Genomic DNA, 14470 nt, shown 5'->3' on the forward strand with positions numbered 1-14470 from the left:
TTTCTTTTTTCGTTTAAACGAATATAACTTTTTTTCAAATTAGTAAAGCTATTTGTTTTTCTCTTCTTATCATGCTATTTTTGATTTATTATTTTTGAGAGTAATAGTTTTTCTATGACTATATTGCCTAATTATTCATTATTAATTTGACATATTCTTTTAAAAATAATAAATAATATATATTATTCTTTGATTTTATTTAATTTAATACTTTAAAATATATGTTATATGATAAATAATATTTAATAAGAAAAATGGTACTTAAATCAATTTGCTTGTAAATAATTAGTACGTTTTCTAGCAACCAAAATACCGCCAAACGGAGCGAGGAAGCGGGAAACAGAACAAACACACCATGGCTGAGCAGCAGCTTGTAAGCATGGGCTTTTCAGAAGACATCGCCGTCGAAGCTCTGACGGCCACCGGCGGCGATATCGTCAAAGCCACCGAGTGGATTCTGAGTCACGGCCATAACCACAAGGGTTCTCAAGATTCTTGCAATTTCAATCCAATTTCTTCTTCCTCCTCTGGGTCTCCCACTACTGCCGCCCACGATCACCACCCGTTCCAACCCAAAATCGATCGATTTTTTCAATTTCAAGCCAAACCCCTCACACCCACTTCCGTATCAGTGGTTAAACCCATTAAAGGAGTGACGACCCATGAAGAAGAAGTGGAAAAAATAGACGAGGAACCTCCTTTACTCCGGCTAACGAAGCGTCCTAAAGTAGTTGAATCTGAGCAAGGAAAGAAACGACCCCCTCATGAACCTTTGTCCGAACGAATGCGACCTCGAATCCTTGACGATGTTGTTGGGCAAGACCATCTCTTGGCACCCAAATCCCTTCTTCGATCAGCCATTGATTGCGGTCGTCTTCCTTCAATACTTTTATGGGGGCCACCCGGTACCGGCAAAACCTCCATTGCTAGAGCTATAGTTAACACTTGCTCTGCTTCTGAAGCTGGTGGAAGTACCTACCGGTTTGTTTCTTTGTCGGCTGTTACTTCGGGGGTTAAGGATGTTAGGGAAGCTGTTGACGAAGCGAGGAGAATGAAAAAAAAGAGCAACAAGAGGACCATTCTGTTCATTGATGAGGTTCATAGGTTCAACAAGGCTCAGCAAGATTCCTTTTTGCCGGTGATTGAAGATGGTAGTGTTATTTTCATGGGAGCAACCACTGAAAACCCATCATTTCATTTGATTACGCCTTTATTATCCAGGTGCAGAGTTTTGACTCTCAATCCTTTAAAGCCCCACCATATTGCTATGCTACTCAGGCGGGCTGCCGCTGATTCTGATAAGGGGCTGTCCTGTTGTATGGGAGAGAGTATGAAAATTGAAGTAAATGATGAATGTATAGAGTTTCTTTCAACAAACTGTGATGGAGATGCAAGGGTAGCATTAAATGCCTTGGAAATTTCAGCTACCACTGCTGCTGCACGTATGGGAATGGCTAGAGGATCAAACAAGGAGTCAGGGGACAAGCAAGGAAATGCTGATGAGTCTCCTTTGCCTGCAGTTGTCAGTCTGGATGATGTCAAAGAAGCAATGCAATGTAAGCATTTGGCTTATGACAGAGCAGGGGATGAACACTATAATCTTATCAGCGCCCTTCACAAATCTATGAGAGGAAGTGATGCTAATGCTTCCATTTATTGGCTGGCGAGAATGTTGGAAGGGGGTGAAGAGCCTCTTTACATAGCACGAAGGCTGGTCAGGTTTGCTAGTGAAGATGTGGGGTTAGCTGATCCTTCGGCTCTTGGCCAAGCTGTTGCTTGCTACCAAGCTTGCCATTTTATTGGCATGCCTGAGTGCAATGTTATCCTTGCTCAGTGTGTTGCGTATTTGGCCTTGGCTCCGAAGTCTATTGCTGTCTATAGAGCAATGAGGGCAGCTCAAAAAGTGGTAAGAGAATCTGTTGGACAAAATGAAGGAGTGCCCCTTCATCTTAGGAATGCACCAACTAAGCTAATGAAGGATCTTAATTATGGGAGGGACTATATTTATCCTCCTGACAATCCAAACTCATCCCAAACTTACTTGCCACCGTCTCTTCAAGGTTATAAGTTTCTTGATTGGCCAAATGTTGCAGCAAATGATCAATGATGAGGATTACATCACAATGTTATCGCTTCTAAGAATAGCTTCTTTGCTGGTTAGCACTGTTATCTTCTGTTTTATCTTATTTCTCTGGTTTTGGGAATTGTAATTGATCAGAGAAATTTACAGTAATTGTGAGCCTCTGTGTAGTTATTTTTTGGGGACTTTGATTAGTTGTGAGCAGAGGAATTAGGAAGAACTTACTGGTTTGGAGGGATTGAATGATGCCAATTTTGGTTGTAGTTTTGTCAGAATGTATGCATCCCCCTCTTTTTTGTTTTTGTTTTTGGGCTATATCTGGAAACAATACATATTTATTTGATGAGATCTTGTGAGGACATGTGAGGTTTACTTCACTGCTTCTATCTCTATTTTACCAGGATTGTCACTTACTATCTCAAAAACTTAATCTGAAATTTGGCCTAGATGGAGATGAGTAATTTCTTCATATTTGACCTCCAACGATTGAGCTTTGGTTCCACGCTATAAACAAATGAAATAATAGTTATGAAGTAACTGTTTTAGATGATGCCCAAATTCAGAGCTCCTCTTTTGTGATGCCATATGATTTTTTAAGAGTTTTTTTGACTCGGTAATGATATCTTTCTTATCTGCTGTGTTAACCATCTAATCTATACGGCTTCATATCATGTTTTTATGAGCAAGTAATGTGGAGTAGCAGTTGGTGATTGAAGACATAATAAATTGGGATGAACTTGGGCGTTCTGATATATTCTATCATCTGGGAGAAAAAAGATATTACTGCCTTATGTCTTAAATAAAGTGTAAGTTGATATCTGAGATAGACCATACGAAAGACAATTGGTAACTAACAACTCAATCAAGCTTTTCTCTGAGCTGTCTGTAGGGACTCCTTACCAGTGTGTTCCTGTTTCTTAAGAAACCTGTCCCTGATTATTATCAATTCCCTGTAAACCTGCTCCATGTTAATTCTCTCTTGTGGTGTTTCTGCTGAACATGCTAGCCCAAGTTGGAAAATAGAACCAAACACTTGATCTGTTCACTAATATTCTTGTCTGCATCCTCTCTTGTCGTTTCTCCACAGAGAGCAGATCCATCAACAATATCCATTATTTGATCTGGTAATGCCAGTCTGACGAAAAGGTGCAGAGTCACATTGTCTTGAAATAGTTTGTCTGCGGGCCTTTTTCCAGTGAAAATTCCAGAAACAGGATCCCATAACTATACAAATCTCCTGTTTCGGCGACCTCAGCACCCATGCCATACTCTGCAGTATTCATCCATATTAGCCACTCACTCTGTAAAACGTGCATTTGAAACTAACCCAAGTTTTGAAGTATTTGTCAGATTTAAGTAGAGGACAATTGAAAATCGAGAAAGGATATTTACCTGGTGGGGTGTATCCAATAGTTCCCTGTATTCCGAGTGAGCTGAATAGGTTAAGGTTGGCTTCCCCAGAAAAAACTAGGGATGAGCCTGGCCAATCCAAAATCACTTACATGTGCTATCATGTCGTCGTCGAGAAGAATATTACTTGGTTTGAGATCAGAGTGAACCACAAGGATTTCACATTGATGATGAAGATAATATAATGCAGAAGCCACGTTTATTGCAATATTTAATCTCTGAAGAATGTTTAAGCTATTGCATTGTACTTGTCCTTCTGATTCTTGATGTAACCACTCCTCCAAGCTTCCATTTTCCATGAACTGATACATTATGGCCTTAAAGTCATTTCCTTTGAAGTCAATGCTGGATCATGCAGTTATGACTTTCACCAGGTTTCTATGCCGGGTATCTCTCAAGGTGTGGCATTTAGCCATGAAGCTTTTAGATGCACCGTATCTTTGGAGGTTGAGTACCTTGACTGCAACTGGATTTTCATTTGATGAGTAAAGAATTCCTTTGTCGAAACTGCCTGATTTTAACAACCTATCTGAAGAAAAACCATTAGTTGCATCATGAAGCTCCTTATATGTAATCATGGGGAAGATGAGATGTCCAGATGTGGATGTTGCGTCTCATCGTTTTTTGGGATCTTTTGATAAAAAACATAGAAAGCAGAAAACATGCTATTGCAGCAAATAAAAAATACTGATAATTGCAGTCAGAACGGGTGTAAGACGCTTCCTCTTTGTTCTATGGTTTGCTTGCTTCGGGCAAGGTGGTAAATCAAACTCTTGGACTCCACCACAAAGCTTGGGATTCCCCTCAACTTGTAATGCGGTTGAATTTGAGAATACTCCTTGGACGGGAACCTCACCCTCTAAATAGCTGTCTGAAAGATTCAGGTACAGTAGGGAGGAAAGATTCAGAGTCCAAGGTGGAATTTCTCCTGATAAGTTGTTTCTTGAAAGGTCTAGCTCCCGTAGGTTTTGTAAGTCAGCTAAGTACGGAATGGACCCTTCAAATGAATTGCCTTGCATGTAAAGTAATTCCAAGGCCAAACATTTGCCTATGGTGCTTGGAATCATGCCTGAGAAATTGTTGTAAGAAAGGTCAAAACCTGCAAGGTTTGTTATATCTCCAATCTCCATTGGCAGAAAACCCATAAAAGAGTTATTAGAGATATTAACATGTGCTAGGGATGGAGGAACGGTTTATTTCCAGACAAATAAAGATAGAGCAGTCTCGTGATATTTCCTATTGAAGATGGGATCTCACAGCTAAATCTGTTTGAATCCAAGTTGAGAGTTCCCAAGTTTGAAAGGATTCCTATAGACGCTGGAATGCTACCCCGTTCTACAAATTTCTTGCAGGTGAAGTATATTTAGGCTCACGAGGTCTGCAATTTTTTTCGGTATGTTCCCTCGAATCCTATTCTGTCCCATGTGTAATCTTTTCTATAGGGTGGACAGGTTGGTTACTGAGTTTGGAAACATGCCTCCAATGTTGTTGTGGGCCAAAAGCAATTACTGTAGGTTGCTGCAGTTGGCCAGGGAACTGATGAAATTCATGTTATCCACTCCCCAACTGATTACCGTTAACGTTGAGCCACATTGAGTTCTTCACCTTTCCTTGACTTGCAGGTACATTTCCAGTAAAATTGTTGCCTGGAAGATTTGAAGCATTGGCAAATGAATCTGGAAATGTTCCAGTAAATCAATTCATTCCCCAGTTGATCTTCTCTGCTTTTGGAAAAGCTACACCGATATTGCTTCTCAGATTACCTGAGAAGTAGTTTACGACAGGCCTATTCCTGACAAATTGTAGAGTGGAGGAGGGAACTCACCAGAAAGTTGATTGACTGATAAATCAACCAGTGTCAAACTTCTCATATGTGACAATGAGTCTGGAAGTTTTCCCTTCAAAGGGTTGTCTGGTTACAAGTATTAGGGGTTATTCAATATCAAATTTAGAGTTACATTTGTCTAGTGTTTTTTGTGGACAAGAGCTAAAAAAAACATTGAATTAGATATATAATGTTTTTTAGTGATTGTTTGGTGTCGTATATGTATATACTTCAGTCTATTTTTAAAGAAAGTGTTTAATATTCCTTCCGTACGTCATTATTTGTTCAATATTCTAAAAATAGTTGTTCAACTTTATAGTTTGGATAATTTGTTGTTATTTTTTCACCTCGTATGAAATTTTGTTGGACCAGTTCATTGAATTAGATAAATATTTTTAGTGATTGTTTGGTGCCTTATATATATACTCCAGTCTTATTTTTTAAAAAGTGTTTAATATTCTCTGTTCGTCATTATTTGTTCTATATACTAAAAATAGTTGTTCAACTTTACTTGCCTAATTTGAATAATAAGAGATAATTTGAATAATTAAGACATAATTGACCATTTTGTGTCTACTTTAATTTTGCAATGAAACATTATTTATTGATCGATGTTATAATTAATAAGGATGATATGATAAAATATCCTCTATTTATTATTTCAAGTCGAATATGGATTAGTAAAAATACGGAGAGAGTATTACTTTTAATGAAATTTAAATTCATCCAGTTAAGGAATATATACGTGGATTGCACTCTACTTGCATTATATTCTATTTTTAATATGATTTAATAAGATTTTTAAAATTAAAATGTGATATCGCTATAGCTATTTTAGCACTGTTCATAATAGCTTTCCGTAATTGTCTATCTCTATAGCGTGTTGTATCCTTGCTAAACCACCCGATTTTTACACTTCAAGTTCTATCTCCTTATTCTTCAAATTATTCTTCAACCTCACAAATATATACTATTTAACCTGTTTAAGAACTCTGAGTTATAATCGTGTACTACTATTATTCTTATCAAAATTTAAGAACAAAATTGATAAAATGCCTTATTTTAAAATTTCATATACTTACTAAATCACCAATATATTTTCCAACAACTTTTAATTATGAAATATAATCTCTTATCAGTTAAAACAACTTCAGATAAATTCTCAATAAACACTCCAATAATTCTTAATTATAAAATATAATTCTTTAATATCATATAACATACAATTAAGTGTCTGTTAAGTAAACACTAAACAACTTCATATACCCACTAAACCCCAAGAACACTCTAACAATTCTTAGTTATAAGTTACGAAACAGACTCTATTTTCACATTAATAAATGCTAGTAGTAATATTTATAGTTAATGTTATTCCAAGTTAATGGTATATTAACCATATATTTTATAGTATAATATCTTCGATCTTTTTCTCATAAAACTTATTTATAAATATAAAAGTTTGAGTAATTTAATTCAAAAGTATAAAGTGTTAGGCAAAACTCTAAAAAAAAAAAAAACTTAAGAAATTTCACTAAAAAATTAAAAATTTGGAATTGAAAATTCATCCCAGAAGAAATTAATTAATTTCTTTAATTAATAAAATTTTAATTAATAATCTTCAAAACTCTACATATTTTTTTTTTTTGCGAATATCCCTTTCTGGATCACTTCAGACGTACTATACAAAGTAAAAAAAAATGTATTTTTATTCCTTTAAACCTCCATCATATAATTACATACATATATGTATAATTTATATTTGTATAATATAATAGAATAGAAAAGTGAGAGAGGGAAAGAGTAGTGCAAATAATAATAGCTAAAAAGTAACTACGAATTATAATTAATTCAAACTACAACTATATTAGTCAATTAACTAGTATGTAGTTACTTATCCATATAATTTCTCCAATTAAGAAGCACCTCATTCCTTAACTTACTTCTGGCCTCAAAATTAAACAAGTTACAAAATATCTAATTCTCACCGTCCCACTCTTACCTCTCGTAGTATTTGAATTGATAATAAACAATATTATTTAGTGAACACACTAAATAAATAATTTTTCTGAAAACTTTTTTACCCAAAAAGAACACCTTTAATCTAGAGATTTTTAACCTGTTTTACCACCTTTATGTTTTTTTTCAAAAAAACATTTTCACTCAATGGTGATCTTTAAGTGCAATTTTTAAAGGACAATGTTGTTATTATTGCTCTGTATATTACTGCAGAAGTATTAAGCTTCAATTCGTTGATAAGACGAGATTATGGCTGACAAAATTCATTCAAATTCGAAATTTGGAAGTACATTTGTCTAGTGTTTGTTGTGGACAAGAACTCAAAATGTTCATAACCAAAATACTTCAGTTGTGGTATGAACCAAATTAACAAGACAGCAGAAAAAACATGCTGAAAATGATGACAATGTCTGACCATCACCTACCAAAAATTAGAAGAAAAACGTGCTGAAAATGATGATAAAAAGTCTAACTATCACCTACCAAAAATTAGAAGAAATGCTTTTACACATCCCTTGACAGAATTTTAATGAAACCCAATTAAGTATTATATAGTGTGTATTCCTGAATGCTATCCTTGGGATTGAGACTGCCTAGTCAACTTGGAAGAATATATCAGCCTGTCACCCAAAAAATTACTCAAATGTTGCTTCGTAAGCGCAGGAGAGAGAGCTTAGTAGCCAAGACATCCAAAAGCAACATTACGAAGAACAAATTTGTAGAGCTAAATGAAGAATTGATCTACACAAGGATAGGCTCAGGAGCTGAATCTGAGGGAGCACCACTACTGCCATTGAGGACGGTGACGTTGCCATCTGAATCCACATCCACAATTACTGAATCACCTTCTTTGATCTCACCTGCAAGCATCTTCTCGGCCATGCTATCTTCTAGCAGTCTCATAATAGCTCTTCTCAGTGGCCTAGCTCCATAGCTTGGGTTATATCCTTCATCAACCACCCTATCTCTAAACCTCTCTGTCACTTGGAGTTCTATCTCCTTATTCTTCAACCTCACAAAGACCTCCTTAAGCATGATATCGGCAATCTCCTTCACCTCCAACTTAGTGAGCTGACGGAATACAATCATCTCATCTAATCTGTTTAAGAACTCTGGCCTGAAGTACTGTTTCAACTCCTCAGTCACCAAGCTCTTGATACGGTTGTAACTACTATCCTTCTCGTCAAAATCTAGATCAAAACCTATACGACGACCTCCTTTCTCTATCACACCGCTTCCAACATTCGATGTCATGATGAGGAGTGTATTCTTGAAGTCGACAGTTCTGCCTTTGCTGTCTGTCAATCTTCCATCTTCAAGAATTTGAAGCATCATGTTAAAGACATCAGGATGAGCCTTCTCAATCTCGTCAAAGAGCACAACAGTGTAAGGTCGACGCCTCACAGCTTCAGTTAATTGACCACCTTCAGTGTAACCAACATACCCAGGGGGTGAACCGATGAGTTTAGACACAGTGTGTCTTTCCATAAACTCACTCATATCAAGCCGAATCATTGCTTCTTCAGAACCAAAGTAGTACGTTGCTAAAGACTTGGCCAGTTCTGACTTCCCAACACCAGTTGGACCAGAAAAGATGAAACTGGCAATAGGTCGGTTGGGATTCTTGAGGCCAACACGGGCACGTCTGATAGCACGACTAATGGCTTTTACTGCTTCATCCTGGCCAATGACTCGGGTATGAAGTGTTTCTTCCATTTTTAGGAGGCGATCAGATTCATCAGTTGAGACCTTCTCTACAGGAATGCCAGTCCAGGAAGAGACAATGTGCTGAATATCTGCCTCTGTCACTATGGGACCTGCTGCATCTCCTGCCTCAGATTCTGCCTTGCTCTTCTCTTTGTTTTTGTCTATCAAGGCTGAGATTTGTGCCTTAAGATCCATTTCTCTATCACGCAACTCCCCAGCCTGTCCAATGCATAAAGAGGATTAAAATTGCACATCCTGAAAATCTCAATGTTTTCAAAGAAATTAATCAGTCCAGAGGAATTTTATGCACAGGATCGAGAGGAAACCAGTCACCTTCTCAAAATCTTGACCGCGGACAGATTCATTTTTCTCCTTTGTAATCTGGCGAAGCTCCTTCTCCAGCTCTCTTGCTTCCTCAGGGAGCTAGATAGTATCAATAAAACGGGTCATGACTCCATTAGGAAGAAAGGGCAGGACAGAGTAAGACAAAAAGAGTACTCTATACCTGTGCATGACGAAGTCGAACACGGGAACCAGCTTCATCAATCAAGTCAATTGCTTTATCAGGCAGAAAGCGGTCACTGGAATAAAGGTTCAACTCAAAAACATATTAATGCTTTACTTCAGTTAAATCACGGAAAAAGATGATTTTTTTGGAGTGGAGATAAATGTGCAATTTTTCAGGAGATAAACCGTGCATCAGCCTATTCAGACACTGATACAAAAGAAAAGCCGCTTACCCTAAGAGTTCTATTATTGAGAAGGTTATATCTTAAATCATACAAGAATAAATTAGTTTGCCATGAAATCCCAAAGTCAAAATGTACCAACAACTTGACTCCGGAAGATACTTTGGAAAATGAATATATGATTAATAGTAATACCTGATGTACTGGTGAGAGAGCTTGGCAGCAGCCTCTATTGCCTCGTCAGTGTAATGGAGCTTGTGATGAATCTCATACCTCTCCCGAAGCCCTTTCAAGATCTGTATGGTTTCATCCACAGAAGGTTCAGGGACTTTAACTGGCTGGAACCTTCTCTCCAGCGCAGGGTCTTTCTCAATGTGCTTTCTGTACTCATCCAGGGTTGTGGCTCCAATACACTGACAAGTGAAACCAAGCAAAATACTTCTTAACTACACCAGCTTTGAAATTCTTTTGTAGTTTTACCAAGATGTACTCGGATCAAGATAATGATTAAACACCAAATTTAAGGTAGATTTCATAGTTCTCATTGAAATTCCAAGGAACAACATACTACAGGTCAAAACGATAACGAACCTGTAGCTCGCCTCTAGCCAGGGCAGGTTTCAAGATGTTTGCAGCATCAATTGCTCCCTCTGCAGCTCCAGCTCCAATCAATGTGTGTACTTCATCAATAAACAGTATTATTTCATCACTTTGTTTAATTTCCTCCATTAATTTCTTCAGTCTTTCCTCAAACTCTCCACGGTATTTTGTCCCAGCAACAAGCAATCCCATATCAAGTGTTATGACCTGATCATCACCCAAAGCAAGTCATACACTCGTATAATGACAAGGATATACACATTTTTTGAAAAAGGAGGGTATACCTCATCAAATTAGTTGCAGATAAAAAGATTCAGAAAAATAGGTTCATCTTCCCTACGACTTCAGTTAGACTTAGAATTGAAGTAAGAGGGTAACTAAATCCTGATAAATAGCTGATTCCATATACCAGACAATGAAAGAAATATGTAAAGTAGGCTCAAAGCGGTTGAAATTTGAAAACCTGTTCGTACAAGTTAGTGGGACATTCAAATGTTTCTGTAAATTTTTGGCACGCCTACCAAAAATATTGATTGGATACTCTAGAATCGCGTAACTTTTTGGCCTAGAGGCTTTTGGGGTGGGGGGTGGGGGTGTTATATGGGGGATCAGATAACAACATTTGTGTATATATATTTGTCTGCAGAATATTTACTTTCAATTTAAAAAATTACCCTCTGTATAAATCAAATTCTAAGACATTATAAAAATGATATTTGAAGTCTTTCTATCTAAGAATGTAGCACAGCTTCTGGATCTGCCACACAGTTGAAATAAAATTGATAAAGAGAAAAAAGCTCAAGCATAAAACATGTTATGCAATTTATCATACACCCCTGTACCTTCTTTCCTTCTATTGTTTCAGGGACATCACCATTAGCAATTCTTTGAGCTAGCCCTTCGGCAATAGCAGTTTTTCCAACACCTGGTTCTCCAATAAGGCAAGGGTTGTTTTTTGTACGGCGACCCAAGATTTGAGTAACACGCTCGATTTGAGCCTGTCTTCCAACTACAGGATCTAGTTTCCCCTGAAAATATAATATGACCAGATCAAATAATTGAAGAGAGCCAATCACTTGCCACATTATGACGGACTATCTTTCTATGTACCTCTTCAGCTAACTTTGTCAAATTGGTGCCGTACTCCTCCAATGTAGGCATCTTTAGGCCAGAAGTTCCACCTCCAACACTAGCACCAACAGCCTCACTACTCTCGCCAACCATCCGTATGACCTATTTATTTATTTTTCAACAAAAAAGAGAAACTGATTACAATGAAGTCAAGCAATTTAAAATACCCTCACCCCCATTAGAAGTAAACAACAACAACAACATACCCAGTGTAATCCCACAGGTGGCATCTGGGAAGGTAAGATGTATGCAGACCTTACCCCTACTTGTGGAGGTAGAGAGGCTGTTTCTGATTAGACCCTTGGCTTCAAGAAAAGCATTTCAAATTAGTTTGAGAAAGGAAAATCACTTGCCTGTGTGCGAATGTTAGTGGGGTCAGCACCCAAGTTTTCAAGAACACGGGCAGCCACACCTTCACCTTCGCGCAACAATCCAAGTAGCAAGTGTTCCGAGCCAATGTAATTATGCCCTGCATCACAAAACCAATCAACACAGACAACAAAGAAATTATTTTTGTGTTTGCATGACAGTTGGGCCATCCAACAAAAGGCTGAAATGATAGATAAGGGTACCTAGTTGGCGGGCTTCCTCCAGAGATAGTTCTAGAACACGCTTTGCACGAGGAGTAAAAGGGATTTCCACTGCAATAAATCCACTACCCCTGCCAATGATCTTCTCTACTTCCACACGAGCATCTTTCAAATTAATTCCCATGGATTTAAGAACCTTAGCAGCAATACCAGTTCCCTCACCAATAAGACCCAGCAGGATCTGTTCTGTCCCAACAAAGTTGTGACCTAGTCGTCTGGCCTCTTCTTGGGCAAGCATAATGACTTTTATTGCTTTCTCGGTGAACCGCTCAAACATTGCTTTTGGGACAAATCGGCACCCTCGTGGCCGTCTGACAAAAGTTGCAGCTGCCACTTTCGAATGGAGAGTTTCTCCAGATTTTACTAGTAGTGTATCTAATGCATTGCACCCTCGCAGTCCTGCAAAACTGTTCAGCCTTGAGGAAGAACATTTTACATTACATAGCATTCTAACAGTTCTTTGATCTTTCCGGGATCCATTGAATTGTCCAGCCCTTTCACCGGTAACTGAAGGTAGAATGTTTGTTGACTGAACTAAAGCTCTAGCCATCATGGACCTGCAACCTGACATGATAGCATATAAGAAAAGTTCACTAGTGGCAATGGGAAAAGTACCAAGGATCATATTACATAACATATACATATAGTTAGCAGACATCAACAAAACCAGCACTAATAACAATTGAAGGCTACTTTTTTGGACCATTGTTAACCATTAACCATTGAAGGTTAATTTCTTTAGATGACATAATGTAGACAAATAGGATCATTATGAGAATTCCATACTTCAAAAAACTCTGCAAATGCATGTTGACCAACATACACCGAGCGCATAAGCTTAAAACTAAATTCAAATTTCATCAAAAGTTATATCATCAGTAAATGAATAATAAAGCCTCAAAACAAGAAGACCTGGAAAACTATGCAACCACAGGATGGTAACTGTTTCATACAGGATAAAGCAGCCAAGCTGCAAGGACTTTAGTTTCTAAACTAGCAGAATCTTGAATATATAATTCCTATTGCATAGGTTAACTTGGTTCCAATGGGATTATATAAACAAACCCTCTAGAATACAACAACAACCCACACCCTTGAGATAAGGCAGTTTTATTCAGCGCTAGGAGTAATTTAGTGAAGAGGTTAATTGGGAATTCTAGCACCACAACTAGTCAACCAGAACTACATTGCTTAATTGAAAGCATAAATATGAGAGCTACATCATACCCCCATATCCCGGTCAAAATCCACAACAATACCAACTTAATAACCCCATTACTTGGAAAGAAACTAGTCCAAACAAGTAGAAGCAAAAGACCAATCTTTACAACTTCGATTCATTTAGTAAAAACATCAAAATAACAGGTCAGAACAACTCAAATGAGCAAAATCAGGTCCAAAGTTGCAATCTTTACAGAAGTAATGATTGAATTTCAACACAAGAAATAAAGGGTCGAAGTAGCTAAATGCAGAAACACCTAATTCAAAAAAATTCAAAACACACCCAAAATGAAATCTTGAAAAGAACCCTAATACCAATCTGTGTTATTCATCAATAAAAACATACAGATAATGAGATTAATTCATAAAAATGCTCACCTCAATAACACTAAAGATGGTGGAAAGAGGAGAAAAAAGAAAGAAAAAAGAAATAGAGAGAGCTTGAAAGTCGGCCGTGTGATAGCTATATAGAGAAAGTAGGTGGATATAGATATAATTGTCAATTATATATAAACAAACTTAGATACAAAAGCCCCGGCCCAATATATAGTATCTAATTTTTTTTAAAAATATTAATTATTTTTTTATAATATTATAAATATATCTTTTAAATAATATATGTGGTACAATATTTTGAGAGTTCTTATTTGTAAATCAGATTTAAAATGATTAAATTATCCTCAATTTAGTGAATATTTTTATAAAGTACACACGTCCATCGAGAGATATATATTCCCTTCTTCTTGGTGAAATTCACCTTTTTAAAAAAAATAGAGCAGATAAATAATAATAAATTTTATTTTGTTATAAATATATTTGTAAAATAGTAAATGTTTATTATGTAGATTTGTTTAATAGAAAACCTAAGAATTTGTTACTCGGGAACAAAATAAGTATAGAATTGTATTATCTTTTTTGAGACGAATTAAAATAAAAATTTAGTCATATAAATGAAATAAACAAAGTATATAATATTCAATTAATTTTGAAGTTCTAAATAATTATTTTTTAGGAGTTTCATGCTTTGTATAATGTATATATAGATAGATAGATATAATTATACACATATTTAATTAGCTTTTTTTCGCTTTTTAAATACTTTATCTGTGGTCACTTAAAATACAATTTTTCTAATAAAAATAATTGTTTTTATTTAATTATTTGATATATGAAATGTCTAAGACTCACTTAAAATACAAAT

General features: G+C 36.5%; 3 protein-coding genes across 4 annotated transcripts; 1 reads left to right on the forward strand and 2 right to left on the reverse strand.

Annotated features, from left to right (window-relative positions):
* The first annotated feature begins 305 nt into the window (after nt 1-305).
* LOC107013066 (ATPase WRNIP1) lies at nt 306-2423 on the forward strand. Its single transcript, XM_015213051.2, has one exon. The coding sequence runs from the start codon at nt 356-358 to the stop codon at nt 2105-2107; it is 1752 nt and encodes a 583-aa protein (XP_015068537.1). The 5' UTR covers nt 306-355; the 3' UTR covers nt 2108-2423.
* A 123-nt stretch (nt 2424-2546) lies between these two features.
* On the reverse strand, nt 2547-4006 carry LOC107013060 (probable LRR receptor-like serine/threonine-protein kinase At3g47570). The gene is given in 3 exon segments (XM_015213047.2): nt 2547-3350; nt 3473-3545; nt 3547-4006. Coding segments are annotated over 3 exon segments (444 nt in total). The 5' UTR covers nt 3802-4006; the 3' UTR covers nt 2547-3234.
* A 3634-nt stretch (nt 4007-7640) lies between these two features.
* LOC107014406 (ATP-dependent Clp protease ATP-binding subunit ClpA homolog CD4A, chloroplastic) lies at nt 7641-13774 on the reverse strand. 2 transcript variants are annotated; one of them, XM_015214300.2, is made up of 10 exons: nt 13648-13774; nt 12031-12612; nt 11812-11927; nt 11438-11560; nt 11170-11355; nt 10319-10534; nt 9923-10140; nt 9544-9619; nt 9372-9461; nt 7641-9257 (listed from the first exon to the last, which is right to left on the reverse strand). In XM_015214300.2, exons 2-10 carry the CDS (start codon nt 12599-12601, stop codon nt 8073-8075), a joined length of 2781 nt encoding a protein of 926 aa, XP_015069786.1. In that variant the 5' UTR covers nt 12602-12612; nt 13648-13774; the 3' UTR covers nt 7641-8072. The 2 variants fall into 2 exon arrangements, with proteins under 2 accessions (XP_015069786.1, XP_015069787.1); XM_015214301.2 differs by having other exon boundaries at nt 12031-12605; nt 13648-13762.
* Between the last annotated feature and the right edge of the window lie 696 nt (nt 13775-14470).

This window comes from Solanum pennellii, chromosome 3, assembly GCF_001406875.1.
Source record: "Solanum pennellii chromosome 3, SPENNV200".
NCBI lineage: Eukaryota > Viridiplantae > Streptophyta > Magnoliopsida > Solanales > Solanaceae > Solanum > Solanum pennellii.

Coding starts and splice junctions, on each gene's coding strand:
- LOC107014406 (XM_015214300.2), bottom strand. CDS start 12,601: ATGATGGCTAGAGCTTTAGTTCAGTCAACAAACATTCTACCTTCAGTT. Junction 9,620..9,922: donor CTCTCTCACCAGTACATCAG/GTATTACTATTA, acceptor CCTTTATTCCAG/TGACCGCTTTCTGCCTGATA. Junction 9,462..9,543: donor TTCGACTTCGTCATGCACAG/GTATAGAGTACT, acceptor GATACTATCTAG/CTCCCTGAGGAAGCAAGAGA.
- LOC107013066 (XM_015213051.2), top strand. CDS start 356: ATGGCTGAGCAGCAGCTTGTAAGCATGGGCTTTTCAGAAGACATCGCC.